This window comes from Melospiza melodia, chromosome 4, assembly GCF_035770615.1.
Source record: "Melospiza melodia melodia isolate bMelMel2 chromosome 4, bMelMel2.pri, whole genome shotgun sequence".
In the NCBI taxonomy this organism is placed as follows: domain Eukaryota; kingdom Metazoa; phylum Chordata; class Aves; order Passeriformes; family Passerellidae; genus Melospiza; species Melospiza melodia.
This window is the reverse complement of record NC_086197.1, coordinates 78,603,808-78,628,807: the sequence shown is the minus strand read 5'-3', so window position 1 is coordinate 78,628,807 and position 25,000 is coordinate 78,603,808. Positions and strand designations below refer to the sequence as shown.

The window sequence follows — 25,000 nt, the reverse complement described above, 5'->3', positions numbered from 1 at the left end:
AAAAAGGAATGAACCTATCTGGATCAAATTCTGCATATGATATCTACAAGGATGTGCTAAGAGCATTTGATTTTTACTTAGGCGGGCAAAGTATGGATCAGCTATCTTTAAATTCTGGACAAAACATAAATATTCTATTCAATACCTTATTAGCACCTTTATTCCTGTGCTTTTTTTTTCTAAGCATTTCTTACAATTTTACCTTGAATTAAAGCAGAATAGCTTTAATTAAACTAAAAACAAATAAAAATAACCTTACAAATACACAGAAAAACAAAGGGTTTTTTTGTTGCAAGAAATAAATGAAGATCTTAATTTACAAAATGAAATATGGCACAGCATGACTAATCTCACTGCACATTTAGATTGTTTTTCATGAATAGAGTACACAGAATATACTAAACAAATATTTAGCAGTCAGGTCTAACACATGGTTTCCTTACAGCTAGTATACTATACAGAGTGTACTATCCAAGGACTACTGGATTACTATCTGGGTTTGTATCCAACGTGCCACTACACAGTAATTGATAAAATAATAAACCCCAAGACATACTGCCCGATTCTCCTTGCAAAGTTAACCCTGCTGTAATGATTAAAAAAGAAATTGAACCTAATCTCCTATGTGTCTCTGCTGTGTTTCTAGCAGACACCTGAGGTTTGAAAGCACCACAGGGTGATCTGAGGTCATGCAGTATCTACTGCGGTGCAGAACTTGCTGAATCTGAAAACAACGATTAGGACCCACAGGCAACAAGGTGCTTCAGTCTCCATCTGAATTTAACTATATTTGTTCTTATTTGTGTGGTAGCTGTGCTGCAGAGGAACGTGAGGTCATTCAGAAATTACTTTTATCGCTGAAAAACGTTTGAACAATGTCTTCTGAAAGAGGGAGAAAAACAATTCATCCCTTTTTAAGGCAATACAAATAATTATGTGCCTTGAGATTTAAGGTCCTTTCATGAGATTTGTTTTTCACTTATTATCTTTTCTCAAACATTAGTAAGTGTTGAAGAGAACTTCTGAACTCCATTAAGCTTCAAATTTCAGATATTTTCTTCAGAACTGTAAGTGACAAAGTTTTTGATGCAAGTCTTCAGTGATTTTTAATCATGCTATAGTGCCATAATAATTTTCTCAAGATGCTGTAACATTACCATCACAATATTCTTTTTCCTTTGCTGCTCCCAAGAAATTGCATTTTGTGCACTGTTATACCTAATATTTTACAGGAGGATGGTGAAACAGATTGCCCAGAAAAGTGTGGATGCCAATCCCTGAAATTTTTCAAAATCAGGCTGGATGGGGCTTTCATCAATTCAATGAAGGATATCCCTGTCCATGGCAGGGAGGGTGGAGTACACAGTCTTTAAATGTCCCTTCCATTCCAAATCATTCTATGATTCATTGCTATGTTTTGTTTCCATGCTTAAGAAGTTCTAACTAGAGAATTTTTCCCCAAATGCATTCAATTCCTTTCAGGGTGATGTCCAGGTTGCCTTATTGCACTTCAGTGGTTGGAGTGCAGCCACTGTATAAACAGACAGGATAACAACAAATAGCCATTAAAAATTCACTACACATTAATATATTAGCTCCTCCTGTATTGTAATTTTTTAGTATTGAGGACCACATTTTTGCAAGGACAGTTCAAAGATTAATTTGATCACTAATCTGTGGAAGGATTAATATCTTAAAGGGCTAATCATGAACAAATTTTTTTATTTTTTTCAACTATACTCTCCTACAGATTTACAGCAAATCAAGACTAAAAATCAAGTAGTTCAGATGTCCACACAGAAATAAATTTCCTAGGTTGTTCTGCCAGAAGCTTAAGAAAGCTTTCTAAGCTTTATAAAACACTGCCATACAAGCATCTCTTTCTGGAAGAGTAAATACAAGGAATAACACATTGGCTCATGAAACAAACATTTCTCTCAACTCTGGAGTTTGTTTTTCAAAATCAAAGGTTGAAAGGCAAAGTTCAGGCATGAACTTTGGTTAGAGATGCATTTTATATATGTTCTAAGAAAGCGACTATAGAAGATACATATGAAAACAAAAAACCTTTTCTTTTTCTTTTCCATAGGCAAAAGATTTGAAGATTTGTGTATTTACAGACAGAAATACGTTTAAATGTGATTATTTGCAAATTTTTTCACTACTATTTTGTTACACAATGGGAGCATTGTGCTAAAAACAAATTCTCATGTGAAGTATTGAGTATTTAAACATAAATACTGAATAAATATTTCTGTATTCCATGACTTCTTACTAATATATATGCTACTCAAATTCTAAAACCCATAGCTTAGTGATTTTGGACTTGTGATCAAAACTTTCTGATCTACTATATAATTGAAATCTGTATTTTAGGAAAGTTTAGCATTATTTCTTGATGAAACAATTGTGTTCAGTACTAGTCAACACTTTTTATTAATGACAATGAAGATAGAATGAAGAACATTGTTATTGATTTCATAGATGTCAACAACTTGAGAAAACCCTGTTAGAGGATTAGGAAAAAAAAACCTGTTACATGATGAAAGACTGAAAAATGGATGTCTTAGCCTATAGAAAGAGCAACGGGTCAGATGCTAGAGTTAAAAATTAGTATAGACAATGAAACACTGAAACAGGTTTTTGGGGGAGGCCTGGAGTCCCCATCTTTTTGGGCCTTTCCTAAATCATCCTTGGAGTTAGGTACACATCTGTGAGAAGTATGGTAAGTCCCTGCTAACTCTGGGATAATAAAGGGATGATGGATACATCTCTTAGCAAGTACAAGTGTGACACCATGTCCAAATGTCCACATCAAAATGCCTGTCTCCTTTGAAGAAGCACTGCCAAAATACACCACTGCCTGAGCTCAGGGTGACAATGCAAGGTCACACACAGAAAGCAAGGAGATGAATGCAGCAGCAGCAGCAGCGAAAAATAGGTTAAATCAATACAAAGAACTTTTTGGTAAAGATATAAACAAATGAACATCCTCATTTCCTTCTCTACAATTGATGGATCTACAATTATAAAGAAGACTTTTCCTGTACCCCAGCACTTTCAAAATAATACTCTCTGTGAGAGATGTTTTTAATATAAAAGAAGGATTCTAATATCTTGCAGATCTGCCTACTCATCTCAATACATTGCTTTTTCTTTGCTCATAGATTGCAGAACATGACGTTCCTCTTTCTCTGTGGCTGCCTCAAACATTCATTCTTCTGCCTGCTTTACAGCTTCACGTGAGGATTTTTCTCTCATTCCTTGCAACTAACTGGCAAATGACAACTGCATACTGTATCCTTAAAGAAATCACCATTTCTAACATTTAACTGGAATTACTGCCAGGAGACAGGTAACAGTTGCTGGACACTTACAAAGGCCTTATGAAGACTGTAGGCTTTTGGAGAAGAGCTCTGTGCTTTCAGAGGAAAAAGAAAGATAGCAGGCCAGGCAGCTGAGAGATAAATATCTACTAGGAAGGAATGTGTAAAGTAACTTTCAAATATTTAGGGATGAAGCCAAATTCTCAAAGGCGGCAATAACTCATCTGATACAAGGTGAACTTGTCTTCTGAATTTTGCAGAAGATTAGACTGATCCTACCTAGGGAAAATGTGTTTAGTAAAAAGGTTATGAAAACCCTGCTAAAATGTAGACAACAGCAACAAAACAAGTGTTACATTCAACTTCCAAACATCAGAACATGTGCTGTTGCTGAGAAGAAAACAACCAGATCATATAACCAAGTACATGATTTCTTAATTAAATTGAGTTGAGCTGGTGTCAACAAGAAGAAAACATACTTGATACAATATTCTCAATTATGAATAGCACATTTTCTACAGCGGATGCACTTCACATCAACTTTAACGTAAGGGGATACCAAATAAAGCAAAACTGCAGTGGGAATTAATGACAAGGAAATATCAATAATTACAAAATTTTCAGATTTTTTTAGTAAAATAGGACTCATTCTAGGCTTTGAATAAAAGATTCAGTTATTCTTTGGAAAACATATGAAGGCAGACAATGCCTTTTATAACCACCAGCATTGTGTTACAACAGTAATCCTTTTCTTCTTCCAAACAAGAGATTTAACAATTTAAGTTTCCCTGTATATCTTTCATGCGATTCTATAGAAGGAAAAAAAAAAAGAATTAGTTCATTAGTTCATTTCTCATTTGTATATGTGAAAAATAAAAAGAAAAAGAAGTCCAGAGGTTAATTCTGAAAGCTGCCAGGAAAATTCCAGGATTCAACCCCTCTAAGATTCCCAGTGAACAAACTCCACATTCAGATCTGGGTCGTCTAAATATTGTTGCCCATATCCACCTAAAATCTTTAATTTTCTGCTAAAATAATTTAAGAAAAAGTGCTGTGGGACATCACGACAGAGAGATTTAGGCAGTTCAATCAATGTAATGACTGGCAGGGAAAATACTTTGCTTTTGGCTTTGTATTGAAGTGGTGGTAGATGTCGAGAGAGAGAAGCTGCCTAGGTCAATGTGCTTACTGTGAGCTTTGTAGCCAAGAATATGATTTGCAACAAGTCATGTAATTCTTTTAAGCTCTTTTGGTGCCTTTTTATTCCACTCAGGGGTTGCAATAATCAGTCTAAAATCATGAAAGGATAATCTTTTTTCTGGGTTGCAGCTGAAAGTATTTTGTATTGCTATGGAGACTTAGGCACCTAGTAACACTAGGGAGTTTTTTACTTTGGTATTCCATGACACAAAGGGCAATAAATTACATCATGTCTTGAAGTCCCTCCCAAGCTTATTTTGTGTGAGACTTTAATTTTGATACTATTGACTCACAGCTTTCCAAGTGACTTCATATAGAAGTGTATAAAGACGACGAATTTTCTAAAACATAGGTGAAGAAAATTTTCCCAGGGGAATCTTTGGGACTGAAAAATTTCTAAGCCATATGTGTCATGGCAAACTACATTGATTTTCTTTGAGTTTATGTTTGTCCATTAAACAAATAGAGTTTCTTAGGAGTTAAAAAAATAAACTAAATAATCAGGTAGCTCTGTAGCAACTTTAACTATTTCTCAAACCAGCTGATGTTCTATTTGATCCATTCTTCCTCACAATTCTGTAGACAGTCTTAAGCCCACAAACATTACATCTTCAAAACCAATTGGTTAGTCTGCAGGTATTCCTTCAACTCTACTATCGACTCACTATCACTGTTCACAATTACTGTGCCTCAGTAATGAAAAGAAAGAAACCAAATGCTTTTACGGAACTCCACTTTTCCAGTGTAACTTTTAATATCAGAAACCTGCATTTTTTATTTATGTTTTTGCTTATTACCAAGAGTTGCCCTCAATTCTTTTATGTAGTGGGCACCCTGCACTACAAGTGCAATTCTTATTCAGCTACACAAAGGGTTCCAGTAAATGCTGGGAGAAGATTCACAGCTACAGAATTCTTCAAACTGCAGAAATATGAAAATATTTGTGTCCAAGCCAACAAGGTGAGCTACTATGCTCACATAATTCTGTGGCCACTGTAATAATTAGTGTATGCTTTCATATTTTCATATGGTAAAAAAGTTTAAAATATTTATTTTTATCTGAAGCATTTTTGCTTTCTAAAGGCTTCTTTGCATTAAGCATTTTCCAAGTTTAACATGTTGAAATATATTATGTATAACTTCTTTGCTGTCTCTTTCCTAATAGAGAAGAATGACTATAACCTCCGGAAATCTATCTTGCCAATATAGCTATAGATCTGCAGGATGTCCCATGGCAATATTGAAAGAAAAGCTTTCTTTTCCATTCCACTATTTCAGATTTAAAATTTTTATATTTATACTTTGCTAGAAAAATGGGGACAAATCCTCAAATCCTATAATATTTTCATGTTATCTAATTCTTACTCTGTCTTTCCACAATTTTTCGCTATTATAAACAGTTTATTATTTTTTCTAAGTAGAAGTGAACTGTTTATTGATGTGAATATGTACAGCCACATAGGGAGATACTAATCCAAATATTGAGAAAGGAAGAAAGTATTAGACGAGTAATTAAATATGCTACAACTGTCACAGAATCCATTATTATTGCTCCTTGAAGAATACTTCCCACATGTATTTATCACATGTACTGAAATGATGAAGAAGTGGCATTATTTCTAGATAAAATAATGCCTATATGCAAATCTCTGGCTTTAAACAAGAAAGGGAGGAAGGTCTTGTTGTCACATACCCTTCACAGGAAACTGAGGGTGTGCTACCTCATTTCACTAAGGAGAGAGTGAAGCTCCAATATCCTGGTGGAAGAAGACCAGAAATACAATTCTAATCCTATAGAAGCACTGCTCTTCAGTGGGGGTGTTTATGGATGTGATTTATCAACCTTCCACTTTCAAATTACACCCTTACACCCTGGGCCCTCCGAGAGCCATTTTGAAAAAAAAAAAATATGGAAGTAACATCCTTTTATTTTCTGAAATGCAACACTGGAGGACTAAATATACCTTTGAAATATACTTATTTTGATATTTATCATTTTATCCATCACCAAGGATTTCAAGTCTACCATGGGGGAGTTGGGAGTTGCATTGACTTGGCAATAGAAAACAGAGGCAACAAACAGTCCTAACTGGCAGGCACTGCTGCAGATGCTGACAGGAGATAAAAGTTCATAGGAAAAGGTAATTAGGCCACTAAAGTTTGTCTTTAGTTCATTGCTAGAGGAGATGGCATAAGATGGAATTAATGATCAATGGTCACAAAGTGCCTCTGGCACATCAAGAAAGGTAGAAGCAAGAATGAATGAGTTTGTGTAAGTCAATTATTGCTTTTACAACCTCTAAACTAGACTTTCTTCTTTATAGTATCTGTTGATAAAATTTTAGCAGTCAGTGTAGAAGCAGCTAGTGCTCTTCATGCCCTCCCATCAACTACATTAGAATAAAAGGGAGCTAAGTCCCTTGGAGCAGGGGTAAAGAAAAATAATAATCACAAACCGCATAGTTACCAACTGCATAAAACTGGTCTTGCAAGTACAACTTTTCTTTTTTTTAATAACTTAAAAAAGATGTAAATTCAGTTATTGTTGCATCAAGATCCATCCCTTTTGTGAGCACCTGATATGACTTTACTAGTATCTGTAAAACAAAATCCAGAACATCTTTCTCCTTACACCTGATTGCTAAAATTGCTACATTGCTTCTGCCCACTCTCTCAGTGGTTGTTTTAAAGAACACTCATGCTAGGATCACTGGGTAATGCAGTTTAAGGGCTCTCTAGGTGAACCTGCTGCCTAAAGAAGGCACAGACAGAAGGTCACAACAGGAAGGCTTGGAATTTTATCCAGTCACGTTTGGAAAACCTTAGAGGATATGGACTATACAACTTGCTTGTCAACTGCCCCATCCACTGCCTCACTGTCCTCATAAGGAAAGAGGCCATATATCCATATTTCTTTATGTCCAGTTGGAAATATTCATTTTAACTTATGCCCTCTGTCTCTCATTCTACCACCAAAATAAAGAGCCTGCTTCCATCTTCTTGCTTATCTTCCTATAGGTACTGAGAGTCAGGTCTCCTCAAAGCCCCCTCTTCTCCAGGCTGATCTAGTTCAGCTCTCTCTGGCTCTCCCCAGAAGGCAACTGCTTCTTCTTCTGACCATGTATGTAGATTTTGGCTGAACTCGCCCCAGTTTACTGCTGTAATTCTTAAATTTGAGGTGCCAAAACTGGACTCAGATGGGGATTTTCCTTCCTTGGTGCAAGGCATGGCATTTCAAAAAGCTCCTCTTGGCCAAGTCCTTCAGCCCATACATGGGTAGCACACCCAGCCTCTCAATGGCCATCTTACCCTTATGCATATTGACTGTTCTCCTAATTTGATACCATGTGCAAACCTAATGAGAAAGACATCCATCCTGCATCATATAAGATGTTAATAGGATGGGTCCCAGAATATTCAGCACTCCAGGAGAAATCAGAGAATACCTAGGTATTGCAAATGTAAGACTAGAGTAAAAGTCAAGAACAAGTAATAACTGGATGTGACGATCTAGCATGAAAATAGCAGAGGAAAGCTACTCTGTATATGAGTGCCTATGTATGTCTAATATCAGAGGGGAATGGGGCAGCAGGAAGATACTCATTATTACCTGAAAATCTGAACTAAAAGAAAACACAGTGCTATCTTAAAGAGAGGAATATGCCACAAGCTATGTAGGGTGTCTGGAAAGGAAGTTCTAAGAGGGCTCTTTAATGAAGAAAGAGTAAAAAGAGAAAAAAGGAAAAAAAAAGGTGATTTTATCTATACCTTTTGGGGTTTAGGGGAATATAGACAGCAGAAAATATTAAGACATTACACTTATATTAGCAAGAAAAACAAAACTCAAGTCTTTAAAAAAAACTTACTAACTTATTGGTTAACAGGCCATATCCAATTAGTCTTGACATAAACAGAGAGAATAAATGAGAAAATATTTCTTGCTTGTATTTGCATGGATAAAACTATTCTGAATTTCAACATTGGTGATTTTGCTAATGTTATAGAGTAGTAAGAGTGTAAAGAAGTTTCAAAGACCAAATGAAAGATTTCAGATCTGGGAGAGCTTCTTGTCTTATTTAGAAAAAAGAAAAAAAAAAGGGAAAACAAAGATGAAAATATTTTGAGAAACTGAAATTGAGAAATGAGACTGTAAGAAGTTACAGGAAATATCAGAAGGAGATTAGGAATGATTCGGAGCGACTGAAAGTAGAATAAGAAATGAGGGAAAGCCAAAGATATAAAGACAAAAAGTTTCCTTGGATGAACTCCAGATCTCATTTAAGTCAATGGGAAAATTCCCCTTGACTTCATTAAGGCCATGATTTCGCTTCTGAAGTTTATTCACAGAAGATGTAAGTAAAATATGTAATGCATCTGACAGAACGTTGGGGGAGAAGGGGGAATAACCAAATGTGAAACACACATTTTTCTATCAGATGAATGAGGTGGAATAACAAGTATATGTAACACCAGTAATTTTACTTGCTCTATGAGCCTTCCAAGAATAATGCTGCAGTAAACAAGGGGAGCAGATGGGCGTATTTAAATTCACAAATTCCCGTGAGAAACTTCCAAAAATCCAACTCATACTAAAAGTAGACACAAAGATTTGTCAGTAATAAAAGTAATTCGATGAAGAATGAAAGATTATATCACAACAAAGAGGCAGTTTAGCAGCAAGTCTCTAAGATCCTACATTTGATTTCTATTTTGAAAAGAATTATGAATAGCCTTGAAGATATAAACAGAGATAACAACATGATATACCTATGTAGATTAGTTATTTGTGAAGTTAACTGTGAAAAAACCCCAAAGCTGACAATTCATGGCAAAATCAATTTACTGCTGACAAACGAAAGAAAGGAAATAAACTATTCATATACGTCCATCTACTATAACCATTTGGGAAATATATTATGAATCTTTCAATGGTGCTTCTGCTTGAGGAATCAAAACCTGTTAGTATGTTAGACTAACTAGGAGAGAAAAATGACAAGAATTATATAAAAAATGTTTATGTATTTGTAAGTAGGCCCTCACTTCAACTTCTATAATCCATGTACCTGACTACCCTCCAGCTATTACTCACTCATCCCAAAAACCATACAGAAGAATCCAGGAAAGAATAGAAGTGACCTGTGGCATGGGAAACATACCTGTGGGAGGAAACTTTGAATCAATTTAATTTAGCTGCGTCTGAAGCCAGCATAAGAGGAGAGGCTTGGAGATATGAGTAATAGTGAGGTACTAAAAATATGGAAATATGGGAAAAAGGACACATTCACCTTTGTCTTAAACTTAAAGGTTTAATATTTATTTAATTTATTACGGTAGATTTATAATAATTTTATCCTTATAGCTATCACACTACTAATTTATTATAAAAATAAAAGGGCATAATGCAACTGCAAAAGAGAAGTTTCTAAAATCCTCAGTATGTTACACAGTTAATGAGTTCTGATTTTCAAAATTATTACATATTTAAATCCTATTTAAAATATTAAGTATTCAGTAATTCCAAGATGCCATCTATCATTAATCTAAAGGAAAAATGTTTTAACACATATTGACCTTCACACTGCAGAAGCCAGCTAGCCATTAATTCATGGACACTAGGAGCAAACCTCTTGTTTTTCCTTTCTATAGCATATGCACGCACTTACCAACTCAGGGATGACTTATACAAACACATTTGATCCTGAAGAGGCTGAAGTTGGTGCTTGGTGCTCCCTGCCCTATCCATTTGGGCCAGCCCAAGCACATACAATTATCAACTGGCTCTCTTCAAATGAGGAACAGTTAAACCAGAAAGTTTCTTTTTGAAGGAAAGTCTGAAAATGGCCATTGGTGGCATACCAAAATTAAAAGGAAAATATGCAAAGCAAGTTTTTGAAGAATTTTGACTTTATAGTAAGGAGTCTGAGTGGAAAAAATGTTGAAAATAATTTAAAAAAATCCTCAACAATCAAACATGTTCTGTTATTTTTTTTTTGCTTACTACAAAAAAATTAGCATTGTATAGAAAAACTTTTAGAGTATAAATTGACCAATTTAATTTGACAATGTCATTTTCCTTTAACAAAGTAAATTATTTCATTGATTTAGAAAGGGCAGTGAAAAAATACAGAGGATTTTTTATCTTATGAAATTATAATTAAATTGAGCAGGTCTTGGTGTTTTGTCTATTGTTTGGGGTTCTCTTTTAAAATCAGTATTATTTTTAGACTTGGAAAGAAAAGGCAAAGACTATAAATATGGAAACCCCATTTGCCCTAATATATAAAATTTTGAACATAGATAAAGACACCTTTATGAAAAAATAGCATATTAAGAATACACTTTCTTTAAATATCAAATGAAGCTTAAAGCTCACCTACAATTAGCCTTTCTTACAGGATCAAATTTTTTAAGAATCAAGTTCTGACTAAGAAGATAACATTAACATAGCTTTCTGATTCTAGCAACTCTTACTAAAATTCCCATCCTTGACATTTGTTTGCTCCCTTTGGTGTCTAAATAAATGTATTTTCCCTATGATAGAACCACAAGAAAGTAAAAACTTGACTAGAAATTAGCTTAGGGCACAGGCCTCTAAAGTCTTTCAACCCGTCAACTGCATCTAGTTCAAACGTCTAAAGTTAACATGCTAAACAAAGAAAAGTATTAGGGAGAAAGAGCACAGAAGTTTTTAAGGCAAAATTTCAAAGCAAAGTGACAAAGTACTAGAGATTTCAGTGTGAATATTTTTGGGGTTATTGAAGAACCATAAAAAATAGCAAGCCCAGAAACAACAAAGTTCAATACAAGAGGTTGTGGATCTGGCATGCTCTGTAGTGCCTAACGGTTGGGATGTTTTAAAAATTGTACCAGTTACACAGAAACTTAGCAGCAGCAATTAAGTACCTCAGTGTTATTTGTGGGTTAGAACCAACAAATATTCTCTATGCAAAATCTGGAAAGCTATTCAATGATCCTGGAAAAGCTGAGGGAGAAATTGGACTGTGCTATATATAGGATTTGTACATTTTAATATAAATACATGCTATATAAATTTGTTTTTCTATTTCTGTTGAAAACTTTTATATCAATAACACTCTTGGGAAACATAGAACTGATCAGATAAATCATATGGAACAACTCCCTCAAGGGAGTTGACAGCTCCTCCAAGTTAAGCATCATTGGCAAACTCGGTATCCCTTCCAGTCCTGAATCCATGTCATTCACAAGGACGTTGAAGAGCACAGGGGCAAGGATGGAGCCCTGATGAACCCCACTAGTGACAGGTCACCAGTCTGATGTCACTCTTTTCCCTGTAACCCTTTGTGCCTGACTCATGAGCCAGTTGCTCACCCATCATATAAAGCGTTTATCCAGCTGAGTGCTGGACATTTTGCGCAGAAGGATCCTGTCAGAGACAGTATTAAAGACTTTATTGAAGACCAAAAAGATCACATCTACTGGCTTTCCTAGATCAAATTATCTTGCCATAGAAGGAAATCAGGTTTGACAACTTGACCTTCCCACTCATGAAGCTGTGCTGGCTCTGACCAGTGATTGAGTTGTCCTTCTCTTTTTCTCTTTTTTTTTTTTCTTCAATATTTTCCAGAATAAGGTCTTCCATGATTTTGCAAGACACTGAATTGAGACCTACAGGCCTGCAGTTTCCAGGGTCCTCTTTCTTGCCTTTCTAGGAAATTGGGATGACATTCACCAGCTTCCAGTCAGCTGGGACCTCTCTGGATTCCCAAGACCGCTGGCCTAGCTTAGTCTACTAGAACAAGCCTGGAGAAAGGCCAGCTCTTCAGCTGTGGTTTTTTTTGCTGATAGTAGTATTTAACAAGTAGAACCAGACACCACACTCAACACAGACAATTGGGTCAAACTGGCCTGTTAAGGACTTTCTGCACTACTCTTGCTGACATTTCTCATATTAACTGAATTTTATGCTCACTATGTTGGCTCTGCGAGGCCAACTTTCAATTTGATCATAAAAATAAGAGTACTTAAAAGAATTTTGCAATGATAGCTGTTTCAAATTACAAAATAAATGGATATGGACAATTCAGCTACCTTTGTAAAATGTGGCATACATGAAAAAGTCCCTACTTTTTCAAGATTTATGATACGGATAAAAGGAAACAGGGTTAGAAGGAACTTCAAGAGATCATAAAGTCTCTTAATTTACTTTCCCTACCCCAAAGTAGGATCATTTATAGTTAAATCACTTTTGACTACTTGAATTTATTCTTAGAAGCTTCCAGTATCAGTGGTTCTAAAGACTTTCTGTGCTGGTACACATTATCAGCACTTTATTATCCTAAATTCTGAAAGGTGTTTTTTTTCTGGTGTCCATCCTAACTGTTCTTGCCAAAATACCAGTCAATTATTTCTTGTCCCATTCTCAATGGACAAGTTCTTTCCCATCTTCTCTGAACTGTGTTCTAAAAGCTGTCATCATTTCCCACCTAGTTCCTCTCTTCTCACTAAAAAGAGTGTTTTTAGTCTTTCCCCAGTCTTCAGAAAAGACCAAGCAAAAGAACTCTGTGGAAGACAGAGCTTGTAACATTCCTGTTAAGCATGCTCTCAACAGCCACATACCTTTGTCAGCACATATTTGTCACCAGCCTCTAGTATTAGGAAAGACTGCATCCAGTCATTCTAACTTTTTTCAGAACATTTCACCAAACTGTTAACATATGAATATTCATATTAGCATATGAATATCATGTTTCCCATTTCTATACTATTGCAGATTTACTATTTAGATGTGGAGAGCAACGTGTCGGATGAATATGCTATACCTGTATCATTTCTGCAAGCAAACAAAACACAGTCTGCCTGCAGACTGAGCTGATTAGGAAATATCTGAGATATCACAGAGCCTAGATTAACATATCCTGCCTCTTAATCATGTACTTTGGCCTATGCTTAACACAGATTTCAGCTTCATAGGGCAGGGTATTCCTGGCGAATGAAATATATACAGTCCCATACAATTGCCATTAATACACCCATATATATCTTCCTACAAAATAAATATATATATATGGTTTAAATTGTACTTCCAGTAGCTCCAGATAGATACAAACACATTATTATTTCTGTCATAATGTTATGAATCAAAGCGCATGATAGTTACAGAAAACTACTTGTTCTACAGGGGGACAGAACTGTAAGTGATATACACCTTCTATTCAAACTGCATCTGAAGGTCCTTCTCAAAACCCAAGCAATTCAATTACTACCTAGAGACTAGAGTTTGGGGTAGGGATTTGACAACCCTTTTTGTTTTGCCTTTGTACAGCACTTCCCACAACAGGCCCCTCAATCCATCCATAATAGTGTATATTAAAAGAAACCATAACAGTTTAGCTGAATATAGCTGAAATAAGCTTTTCCCCAACAGGAACAAAACAAAGAAGAAACACATTACATACAAGCACATCTGGAATTCTTCAAAAAAACCTGTTAATACCTACCCACCATAACTAAATCCAAACTGAGTCTTTTTATGGAATGGCTTATAGACACGAGGAAAATGGACAGCCTGATCTATCAGAAACAGTCTGTTTGGTCTACAAAATAGAGTCAAGGCTCACACTGTGCTCTCTAGAATACATTGGTGAAATGTGAGGAAGAGTAAAAAAGACTCTGTAAACTAAAACCCATATCCGTGAAACTAAATTGGAATATATTTAGCCTGGAAATTGGAATATGGCTTATAATCATCAAAAGAATGAAGTTTCACAATGTCTTTGAAATTTGAGATGGACTATGATAGTTTTAGGAGAGGAATTGTAATAAATGGTTGCCCACAACATGACTCTTATCTCCTGTGTTCTTAGAGCAAGAGGAGATAAAACCTCTGAGGTCATTTTTTTCAGCTATGATGTCTGATAATGCCAAATTTGCAAGGAATGAAGAGAAGGAAGAAAAACATGAAGAGAAATAAAAATCAGTTTTGGGGGAAGTCCCTAATTACCCAGACTACTACTATTATAGCATAGCACAGCATCAAATAAACATATCCCCTTACCCATCTCAATCAGAAGCTTAATAAAGTCTTCAAAAAGCATCAGTGGAGTGGTCGCAATCATACAAAGATCCTGCAACATCCTTAAATCTTTAGCAATGGCAACAGTGGAACAATGAACTTGGTAAAAACTTGGTATAGGAGGGAGATGACTGGATACATTCAGCTCATTTAAGGTACACTTTCAATGTTGCTGCTCATTTGGAGAAAATCACCAGAATACTTGCAGTTTGAACCCTAAGAGAAATTACATCAGGGTTGTATCACACATGTGCATTCCCAGCACTGATGTAAATCAAAGGCTTTTTTTAGACGCAACTGCACTTCACCAGAAGATTGGGAAGTTTGCCTTTGCAAATGGACTTTACCAGGTATAATCATGTCTTTAGCCATTTTGAGATTTAGTAACTTTACCATGACCTACACATGGGTTTCACACGTGATGAAGTCTTTCTATAAAGTCTTACAAAAAACCAACCCTGAATGGGAATTTTTAGTCTTTTAAAATGTGTAAAGTCTCTAGTTTTCTATTAACACTAAAGATTAAGCAATAGTCAAATAATACTTTCTCAGCCTAATGTCCTACATTTTTCAAGGAATGCTTGGATTTATGGATCATAATTTAAACTACTGGTATAAGTGTTATGAATTGGATATAATTGTATGTTTTTATTTGACTTTTCATGTGATAGATAAGTTTAAAGACACATTTTGGGCACATGTATTTAGGAAATTGTATTTAGAGAGTCCACTTTCAAAAATTTTGGCTTACAATATCACAGTTATTAAAAAAATGCAATCATCAATAGTGTATAAAATTTGTTACTGTCTGTGCAGTTTTAGAAATACACTTTAACAGCACTGTCATTTCAGCTTTTGCATTGTGCAAAGACAAGATTCTCTTATGGACCAATATTAGGAGTTTGCAGAGAAATTTAGTTGTGCAATGTCAAACAAATTTTTAACATCTGCAACAACACTTAGGATGCTGCCTTTTCTTATACAGACCTTTTATGTGAAAAATAGAAGTATCTTGTCCATAGACTGAGAATTCATGATAGCAGTACCACAAAGTTTTCAGCAAGACAGCTTCCAAAAAGATTCTGTGAAGTCCCACAGGAGTCTATAAGCCATGCTATGGGGATCTGACTCTTTTCAGCTGAAGGCACTGTATCTCTGGAGTGATCTTTTTGTTAAGAGCATTGGGAATGTACTCTAGAAGTGCAACAACTGGGGCTGGAATAATGTAAAAAAGAAATAGCAACTTCTGATCAAAAGTAAGACATATAACATTTAAGAAGTTAGAGATGAAATGATAAAGAACTGGACCATCAGTGTTGGAAAATAAGTAAATTGATGAACAGAAGCAAAAATAGAGGACAAACGAACTAAAAAGTAAAGTAATGTAAAATAAAAATTTAAAAAGGAGAATATAAATATTTAGGAAAACATTCAAGAGAAAAGTTGTTTCAATGAGAATGGTGAAAAACATTATTAATCAAAACACCATTGCTTATTTTTCCAAAAGCCAAAATTATTTCACTGCATATTCTCACAACAGAACTTCTTTCAATGGGAATATGCTCAGACAAAAGGTATAACCTTTAAGGTCCCATTTTGTAGCTGTTCCTCTTTTCATATAAAAATAAAAGTCAATTGTTGTCACAAAGTCTCTATGCCCATTATCATCCTTATGTTAGATTTATGAATAAAAATGTGTGAAATTAAATTATACAGGCATTAAAATATCATGTGATTAGGTGAAACATTTTTGATGAACAAGGATACCCAGAAATTCTGCAATTGCTACCACATTCATCTGCTCAATTACATGCTTCTCACCTATTTAATAATGCTTGTTACATCCCTGTTAATTGATGTGTTTCGCGAGTTTATTTTCTTATACACTATGTCAAGTCTTATACAATGAACAAGAGACTTGGATCATAGCAGTCCCCTAGAACAGAACAAGCCTCCAAGGTAAATGCAAAGAGATCATGAAATGGGACAATGAAACGATAACAAAAAAAAAAAAAAAAAAAAAAAAAAAAAAAGGAAGAAGGAAAGACAGGGGATTGGAACATTATAACATTATGAAGTTAAAGAAACAAGGGAATGAAAGGGATTAAAACTGGAATGATAGGTAACCTACTGTAAGTGGTGTGAAAGCTTAACAGTGGGGGACTAGAATAATCAGATATGGGAACGACCTGACAATGGAACGCTTTCAAACTGAAGCACCTCAAAAGTAAATGATCTTAGAGCAGAATAATCATATTTGCCTCTGGGAATAAAATTTAAAGATAAAAAAGTTTGAAAAAAAAATAACAAGTTTGATGATTATGCAGATAGAACTGCAGAGAGAAATGATCCAGTCAGGGCAAGAGTGAGAAAAAGTAAAGGAGAAGGGTTGGGAACAACAGGAGAATAAAAAGAAAAGGTGACTGAAACCACAGATGCTTGGAATTCACTTTTTCCACACAAAATCGAAGACGAAGGACTACACTGCATAAGATTTTTTTTCCTTTTTATTTCTTTTTTTTAAGATTGACTATTACTCTTGCTCATTTGGACAAAAGTTATCCTTTCTCATAACAACCTACCATAACATTTTCTAGAAACAGCTTTAAAGTTCATGGAATATATGTGTGTCTTGACATTTGGCTTCAAACAATTCCCGTGTAAGGTACTACCACTACAATAGCAGAACATAAAGACTCGTATAGGAGATGATGTGTGAACTCACTTTTTGAGAAGCAACTCTAAAATCTAATTTCTTGTTTTCACTTTTCTAAAAAAGCTGTCAACAACTAAAATTCTAAAAATCAGAATGGCGTTAACTCCAGGATTCTGGATCTGCTGTTAGGAACTAGATTATTTCGGTCAATCGGTTGGAATGAGTTTAATTGCATTGTCCGTCTGTATTCTCACAGAGTGAGCAGGGAGACGTCCATGATTACAAGCCCCTTCCTCAAAATCTCACCAGAGGGATATCTGTTTACCCTATCACATTTTCTTACTCCTTCCATTCCTTATTTAATGAACTGCAGTGAGTTTTAATGGAATGGTATAATCACCCCATTGTTTCCTATGGTAAGACTACATTTTCTCAGTCTGCCATTTTCCTTGTTTTCTCATGACCAATTTCTTTCAGTCTCCTCAACTGCTATGAAGAGTTTTGCAGATTAAAATTGTACCTCCCCCCCCAACCAGGATCATACAATGAAGCAAAGTGCCATTTTGCATGATGCATTTGCCATGACCATAGGAGCTAGTGATGTGCTAAACATTCTGGTGATAAAACACCCAGGTCTGTGCCAGTTGCAATAATCACTGAAGTGTAATCAGTCTAGTACAAATGCAGAGACAAACACCAGAAAAATAGCTGAACTTGATTTTCATCCCTTATTTGCCATCCTCAAGAGTGAGAACTCTTGGATGTATAATAGAGACAGGAAAAGTAATAGCACAAAGTTGATTTCACTACGATCCTGATCTTCATTTAAAAATATAAATTTATTACTTCTGAAAGAACTGACCTTCAAATCCAACCAAAGCTCTTCAGCAGTATGCTGGCTATTACATACAGGTTAAAAAGAAGTTGTGTTTTCAGTAACGCATGAACTGTCATTATTGTTCCTAAGCATCACCCCATGCCTCCAGTACTGTTGTTACTACAGGAATACTAAAACTTTTTTTCCCACAACCCACCTTTAACTGTACTTGTTTGGATTTGTTTTCTTTAGTTCAGAATTCTGCATTTATACTCCAAAGACGTGTACTGTGGAACTTACAGTTACATCCATGTACAATTGTTATGCAAGATTAACAGCACATAGTTTTACATAAATAATGAATCTTTGTGCATTAAACATCTTCAGTTCTGTTTGTTGCTTTGAAACCTGTTGCTTATCAGCTCTAACTCACAATAAGTTCAGAGAAGCAGTCCATGTTGAAATAATGAAAGAAGAAACAGTCTTAAGCATTGACTTAAAATACAATTGCCTGATATTGATTCTCGACAACTGATCTTAGAAGAAATTTAAATTTTGAACAGAACGCATATGCCCACAATAAGTAACACATTTTCTCAGTGAAGATTTATGTCAAGGAAGCACTCAGAGCCTACACACCAGGAATCAGTTTTGAAGGCCAGTCAAAGACAGAACTTGGATTTAATACTGCTGAAATACAGAAAGAAAATCTAGGACTTAAGATTCCACTACTCATATGCTGCATCCTGGACTATGGAATTGCCACCTTTTGTCAGATGGAGAAAGGAAACTGGGAGGCAGACAGAATAAAATTTCAGATGCTTTATGCAATTATTAATATAAGCGTTATCCCAGCTACTAGGCCATGGTTAAACACCTACAACTTACTGTGGTATTTTTAAGTATTCAAAAGCATAAAAAATGGAGTAGATTATATTTCATTACCTGAGGCCAAAATTTTGGAGGTCTTAAAGTGCCCTGAATACACTGGATGGACTCACTGCACTTAACAAGCGCTGAAGTGTGATACAGTTACTCGAAGTTATAGACCTGCTGTCTTTCTCTAGTCAATGAACAGAGACTATTTGCTAAGCAGGTCGTTTTGTCTGCCTGTGTTAAGATACCTCGTCACAGATGGGTAAATTAATGACTCTAACTACTCTTACTACTGTGTCTCTTCAAAACCAGATGTGAAGTACTAGGTTCATATCCAAGAACTGAAACAATTTCCCCACTTTCTGACACCCAGTAGCACAGGCACTATAGTAACAGAAATCAATGTGTCTAATAATGTCCCAATGCTCAACCACAGATACATTGACTTCTGCACATACACACAAAATATGCTAAAACATTAATATGATCATCCCAAAATAAGACAGTTATGCTATCATGTGGTTTTATCATATCTGATAAAATGATAGTCAGTACAATTTTAACAACCAAATACCCAACTAAGATGCTTGACTTTGTCACTGGGACTCGTTTTGCATTTGCTGCTGAAATACCAAACAAATGACTCTCTCTAGAAGCTTGTCTAGAATCCAATGCACCTTCCCAATTGAATGCCTTGATCTCTAAATTGCACACAACTTCTTGCCTCCTTCTCTAATACCTTGCTCCATTGTTCCTGCATGTGTCCCCTACAAGATGGCAGGCAACACTGCTCAGCATACACCTCCTGTTGTGGCTTCTGCCGCCTCCTGGGAATCAGGAGATGGGAGATGTTAATCTGCTTGGAGATTAACAGAGCCTCCAAATTTATAGGTGAGTGTAGTAATTATCAGACCTCAAGAACCCTTCTCTAAGGGACAAAAACCCACACTTCCTGGATGAACCTTCTCAGGAGACTAAAAGTAAGTAGGTGCTTGTGACAGTAAAATATCTTTTTTTTTTGACTAGTTCATTAATTATTTTTCAGTTAAAAAAAAGAAAAAAGAGATTATGTTATGTGTGGGCAATGCAAAATTTAAATTGTGTCTTCGTTGTTTGCCATATCCCTCACTTGTTTTACTTCTGTTTTACTTTACCTATACTATTTTCTCATTTTCTTATGTAACAAAAATGAGGATCCCTGACCAATGTGGTCATGGAGGCAAGGAAGAGGTCTCTTCTTCCTTGCTCCTCTGCCTCTCATGCAAGCTTCTCCCTACCCTGGTCTTTCCTTGCAGATTGCATTCATTCCCTTTTTTCCCCCCAAAGAAACGGAAAAAATGTCACATCACAAGTGAGTGGGCATCTAGATGCATCTTTTGTCTGATGGCTCTCGGTCTCACAGAAGCCCAGACTTCTTGCACCAAGTTTGCTGCATGGGATGAAAGTGCATAGATTCTTTCTCCAGTTGTGTCTCAGGCATTTACATATTGCTGCTTCAGTCTATAAAGAACTGAGCAATATGTCCTCACAAGTTTCAAAGGAATCAACATAGCAAGTCCTGAAAATGCCTATTTTGACAAATGACATCATAAAAATGAGAGAGGAAGGTTCAATCTTGAGTTAGGGTGCAACTTAGGGTATTTGGCTTTGTTATAGGCAAGAATTACTTCAATATGCACTATTTCAGCTATAAACACAGCTATAAATGTAGCCATATCTACATAATCATATGCACAGATATCACAGTTTATCCAGCAGAATGGCAGACAGAACATAGGATATGTAAACAGATCTGCCTAACACCTACAAAACAACTTTAATAGCAAGTGTCATTCTTTTCTGTAAAGTAGCTGTTTTTAACACACATGATCTAACTCTTGTTTGCTCTTTAAAGTTTTATTGTCTTGGCATTTTATACAGGAAGAGAGCATTAGCATACTCAGGAGAACTGCTAAAAGTAAAAGGCCTCAAGCTACCCACTGCATGGTTGATAGCATCAAGCATGGGATATAAAAACTTTTGTCTGATTGCTCACTTTACTTGTTTTAGAGTAGTGTTACTCTCAAGAGCATATATTCATGTTCTTTCTACTTCAAGTTTTATTACTTCTTTTGTATTATTTAATACATCTAAAGACACTTCCAAAAGACAAATTTTTCCATTTTGAAAAAGTAATGGTTTGGAACCTGATAAAATATATGAATGTTCACAGTGTATTATTTTCAAAGGCAAGTAGAATAAATGTGCAATAAAACAATTAAATGCATGACAATAAACATTTCTATGTGATCACAGATATATTAACATGCCAAACAAAAGAAGAAAAAAATCAGTAAAATATTTTTTCTAAAAAAGGTCAGATCAAAATGGATTCTTACCACATCAGAGCATAAGTAAAAAAGGCAGTCTGGTCTCAATTACTCTTACTGTTAAATATCTCACTCTAGCAATTAAAATGAACATTTAAAATGGGAAGAGAAAATGGAATTAAAAAAGGCAAATGAGATCAGCTTTTTAAAACACTAAAAAAAAGACATCATCTTAGATACACTTAAAAATCATCTTACAGTAGACTTAAAACAATGTCTACTTACATATCACACCGCTAATTATTATATAAATAACCTGGGAAACAATACCTCCAAGATACATGTTTTACTATTTAGTAAACAAGAAACTGCCATGTTTGACACCACTGATTAAGGCCAGGCATTTCTAAAGCTTCAGACACATTTCTGAAATCCACAATACATCAATTTTTAATACTTCCACTCTCTCAGCTCCATTAAAAAGATGGTAGGGGAAAGAATTTAGAGTAATTAATGATATAGTTAGCTGCTAAATATTAATAGGAATCGTAGTCTTGCATAAAATATAACATATAAACCTTGCCAATACAGACGCACCAGTAATTAAACTTGAATACGTAATTACACTGATTTATATGACAGGCAAAAAGTTACACTTTACTGGCTTCTATGTAAACTGTGGGCAACAGTTAAACTTTGCATTTTATGGTTTGTATAAACGGGCAATATCTCTACTACAGTTCATAAATGGTTCAGAGAGTCATAGTTAAAATCCCAACTAATTCCAGTATGAACATTCTGTCTATTCCTTACAAACCAGGCTCTGAAAATGACCACACAGATCAGCCTCCCATTACGTTCAGAGCTTGCAAGCAAATTGATGAGGTTTAAAAAAAAAAAAAAAAAAAAAGCTTATAGCAATCACTACAAAGTAAATGAAGACTCATCTATTTAAATGTTTTAATATAAATGTTTAGTTTCAAATATATAGCTCCAGATGTTTCACTTACCACCTTTCAAAGCTCTTTTGAATAATACTGTGTCTTAGGCATTTTTTCCTGAAAGAGAGCTGACTGCACTTACATGTGAGGCTGAGGAGAGCAGCCTGGACTGCTGTTTCCATTACTGTCAATGTGATCCAGCGAACCATTGAGATCTTCATGGACTGCCTGCAGTAAGCCACTGGATGCGTTATTTATCAGTCCCGGGTTACTTAGCAATGGTAAACTGCTCTCTGCCAGCGCAGCCTACCAAAAGGAAAAGTAAAACCAAATTATTAGCCCATACATATACATAGCACTCTTACATGTATGAACATTTAGGAATATACACACACAGAACAGCTCATTTTGAGTATTTGTTGAAGTGGTCAGAAGAATTTTGTGCATTTCCAATTATTTTCACATTCTGTAAATAGCAGCATTTCTACTTCTGGTTTACTCTTTCTTTTGCTTAGGTTTCATGATTTTCCATTATTAATTATGTTCTGATATTCATGGCACTTTCTGGTTTTACATCATTTTTTGACTTTGAATTACACTTAACCCCTTTGCCCTTCCACACAATGTATGGCTCCTTTATAATGCAGGCAGCTGCTATACTTTAAAAAATGACCAGAACTTAAATCAAAATAAAAAAGTCCTGACATTTGCCTCTTCTGCATAAAAATTATATATTATAATTAAACTTTAAAGTTTTTGCCATGAGCACCATGTTCCCCAACACTATGATGTGAAATCATTTATGACAGCTTGGATAAATATTAATGCATATCCACATGCATTTGCAAAAGCTTCTATCAATCTAACATTTGCAGCAAAACTGAATGTTCCAGATTTTGCCACAGGGTGTCCTTCTTGCTTCTTCACATCAAAAGTAGCACGAATAAGAACTACTACTTGCAGTGCTAGGTAACACAACTTACTTGGCTGATAAACCCAGTTATATAGAATGACCATCAAGTCCACATAAACATACCAGGTAATTCTATACCAATGTATAAGCAGAAATAAAATACGTCACACATAAGAAGATAGACAGTGTGTACAAGAAAGAATTATTTCATATTTTTTACCTGCAAGCTTGCATTAAGAGCTGCTCCATAGCCTAAGCTGGTGGGTATGTTTTTCACTAACGTTGGGCTTCTGAAAATAAACGATTTTTCAAAGTTTAAAAACAAGCAGACATCCTGTCTGGTTCATTGGGTTAATGGATTGGTTTGTCAGCTCAGAAGACCAGAGTTTAGGAAAGAAAAATGAAATGAAGTTGGGAGAGAAGGAGCTCAACCTGTTAGAACACTGATTTACTTGCATCAGAAAAGCAAAACTCTTGTTATAATAAGGCCCACGTGAAAATTTGCTACAAGAGCACAAGGGTTTTCATCTCACTGAAAGAATTTAACAGAAATAGGTTTAAAATTTGTAGAACATCTGTCTCTGCTACATTTGCTACATCTCTCTTGCTGTTTTTGGTTTCGGTTTTCTGAACTAACACGGGTACACTGTTACTATGTTAAATATAACTACACAAGAGTGTTGAATAAAAAAGATCTTACTCTTCCCTCACAAAAAAATGAGGCTACAATAATGTATAAATAACTGTATGTGAACAATACAGTGGATCAATTAGTTTCCAGCAAATCAAACATACCATATATGCTACCATATAGCATATAGATTAAATGCTATATGCTAGATAACCATATAATTATATTTTCAATAAAATTAGTGCAGAGTATGACTCTAGAGGTCATGTGGGTCACTGTCTACAAACAGATGCATTACAGAAATAGAATACCTTCCTGCAAAGAAAAACCTCTGGCTCTTGTCTCTGCACCTTTGGTTTTATCTGAATGGCTTTATCAAAACTAATTATATACTCTCAAGGAATAAAAAGCATCCACAGAACCAGTCATACTGACATGGGATTAATTTGAAAGTAGGGCAGTAAGCATGCCAAAGGTCCTCCTGTGAAGGCTTCTCATGAATACTACCCTCATCAAGAAGATATTTTTGAGGTCAGTACTGTAGTGTATGATACCTATATTCCAAACTGACCTTGAACAACTCCCACTTTTGTCAAAGGTTTACAGTAAAAACAAGTGCATATGAAACTCTTAACACATGGGCAACATATGTACACAGGGCTATTTTTAATATATAGTAGGACAACTTACGGTAGATGGAATTAAAATGACAAACATATGGTGAAATACAGAGGAAAAAACAAAACCATTATCGCTCTCCTTGCAGCAAACTACGTGGGGAAGTCAGGCAGGCAAAGAATGCACAGAAAACAGCGTTTACACAAAAATGAAATAACTGTTAGCTCACTGAAGAGAATGCAGCAGCATAGCTATTAGCTCGCTATGTATTCTCCACATAAGTGCTCGCTTTGTCTGTCAGGTTGTAGTACACAGAGGACTCACTCAGGTTACAGAATTACAGAACAACTGAGTTGAACAAAACCAAACACCAACGTACCCTGTTATCTTTTGTGACCTTCTCTTCTGATACTCTACTTCATCCACTGTCCACACTGCTCCTTTAACATTTTCGACTCGAACAAAACACTTGTGCAGGCTAAGATTATGACGCACTGCATTCTAAATCAGACACAAAAGGGAGAAAAGGTAGTAAAATTAATACAATTTAAGAAGGCAGCCTATGCAGTATACTTTGCTAATCTTCTTATTCTAAATCATAGTGAAAATCTCAATTTAGTTTAAGTATTAAATTCAAAATATGTATAATATTGTAAACC

At 35.4% G+C, this 25,000-nt stretch overlaps 1 protein-coding gene across 13 annotated transcripts in view; it reads right to left on the bottom strand.

Moving 5' to 3' along the window:
- FOXP2 (forkhead box P2) overlaps window positions 1-25,000 on the bottom strand; it is a 402,279-nt gene that overhangs the window by 7,608 nt on the left and 369,671 nt on the right. For all 13 annotated transcript variants that reach the window (XM_063155284.1, XM_063155285.1, XM_063155286.1 and 10 more), the window contains 3 exons: window positions 24,721-24,842; window positions 23,313-23,382; window positions 22,322-22,485 (listed from right to left, as the gene is read on the bottom strand). In XM_063155284.1, the coding sequence (XP_063011354.1) occupies window positions 22,322-22,485; window positions 23,313-23,382; window positions 24,721-24,842 (356 nt within the window). The remainder of the gene's footprint in view (window positions 1-22,321; window positions 22,486-23,312; window positions 23,383-24,720; window positions 24,843-25,000) is intronic.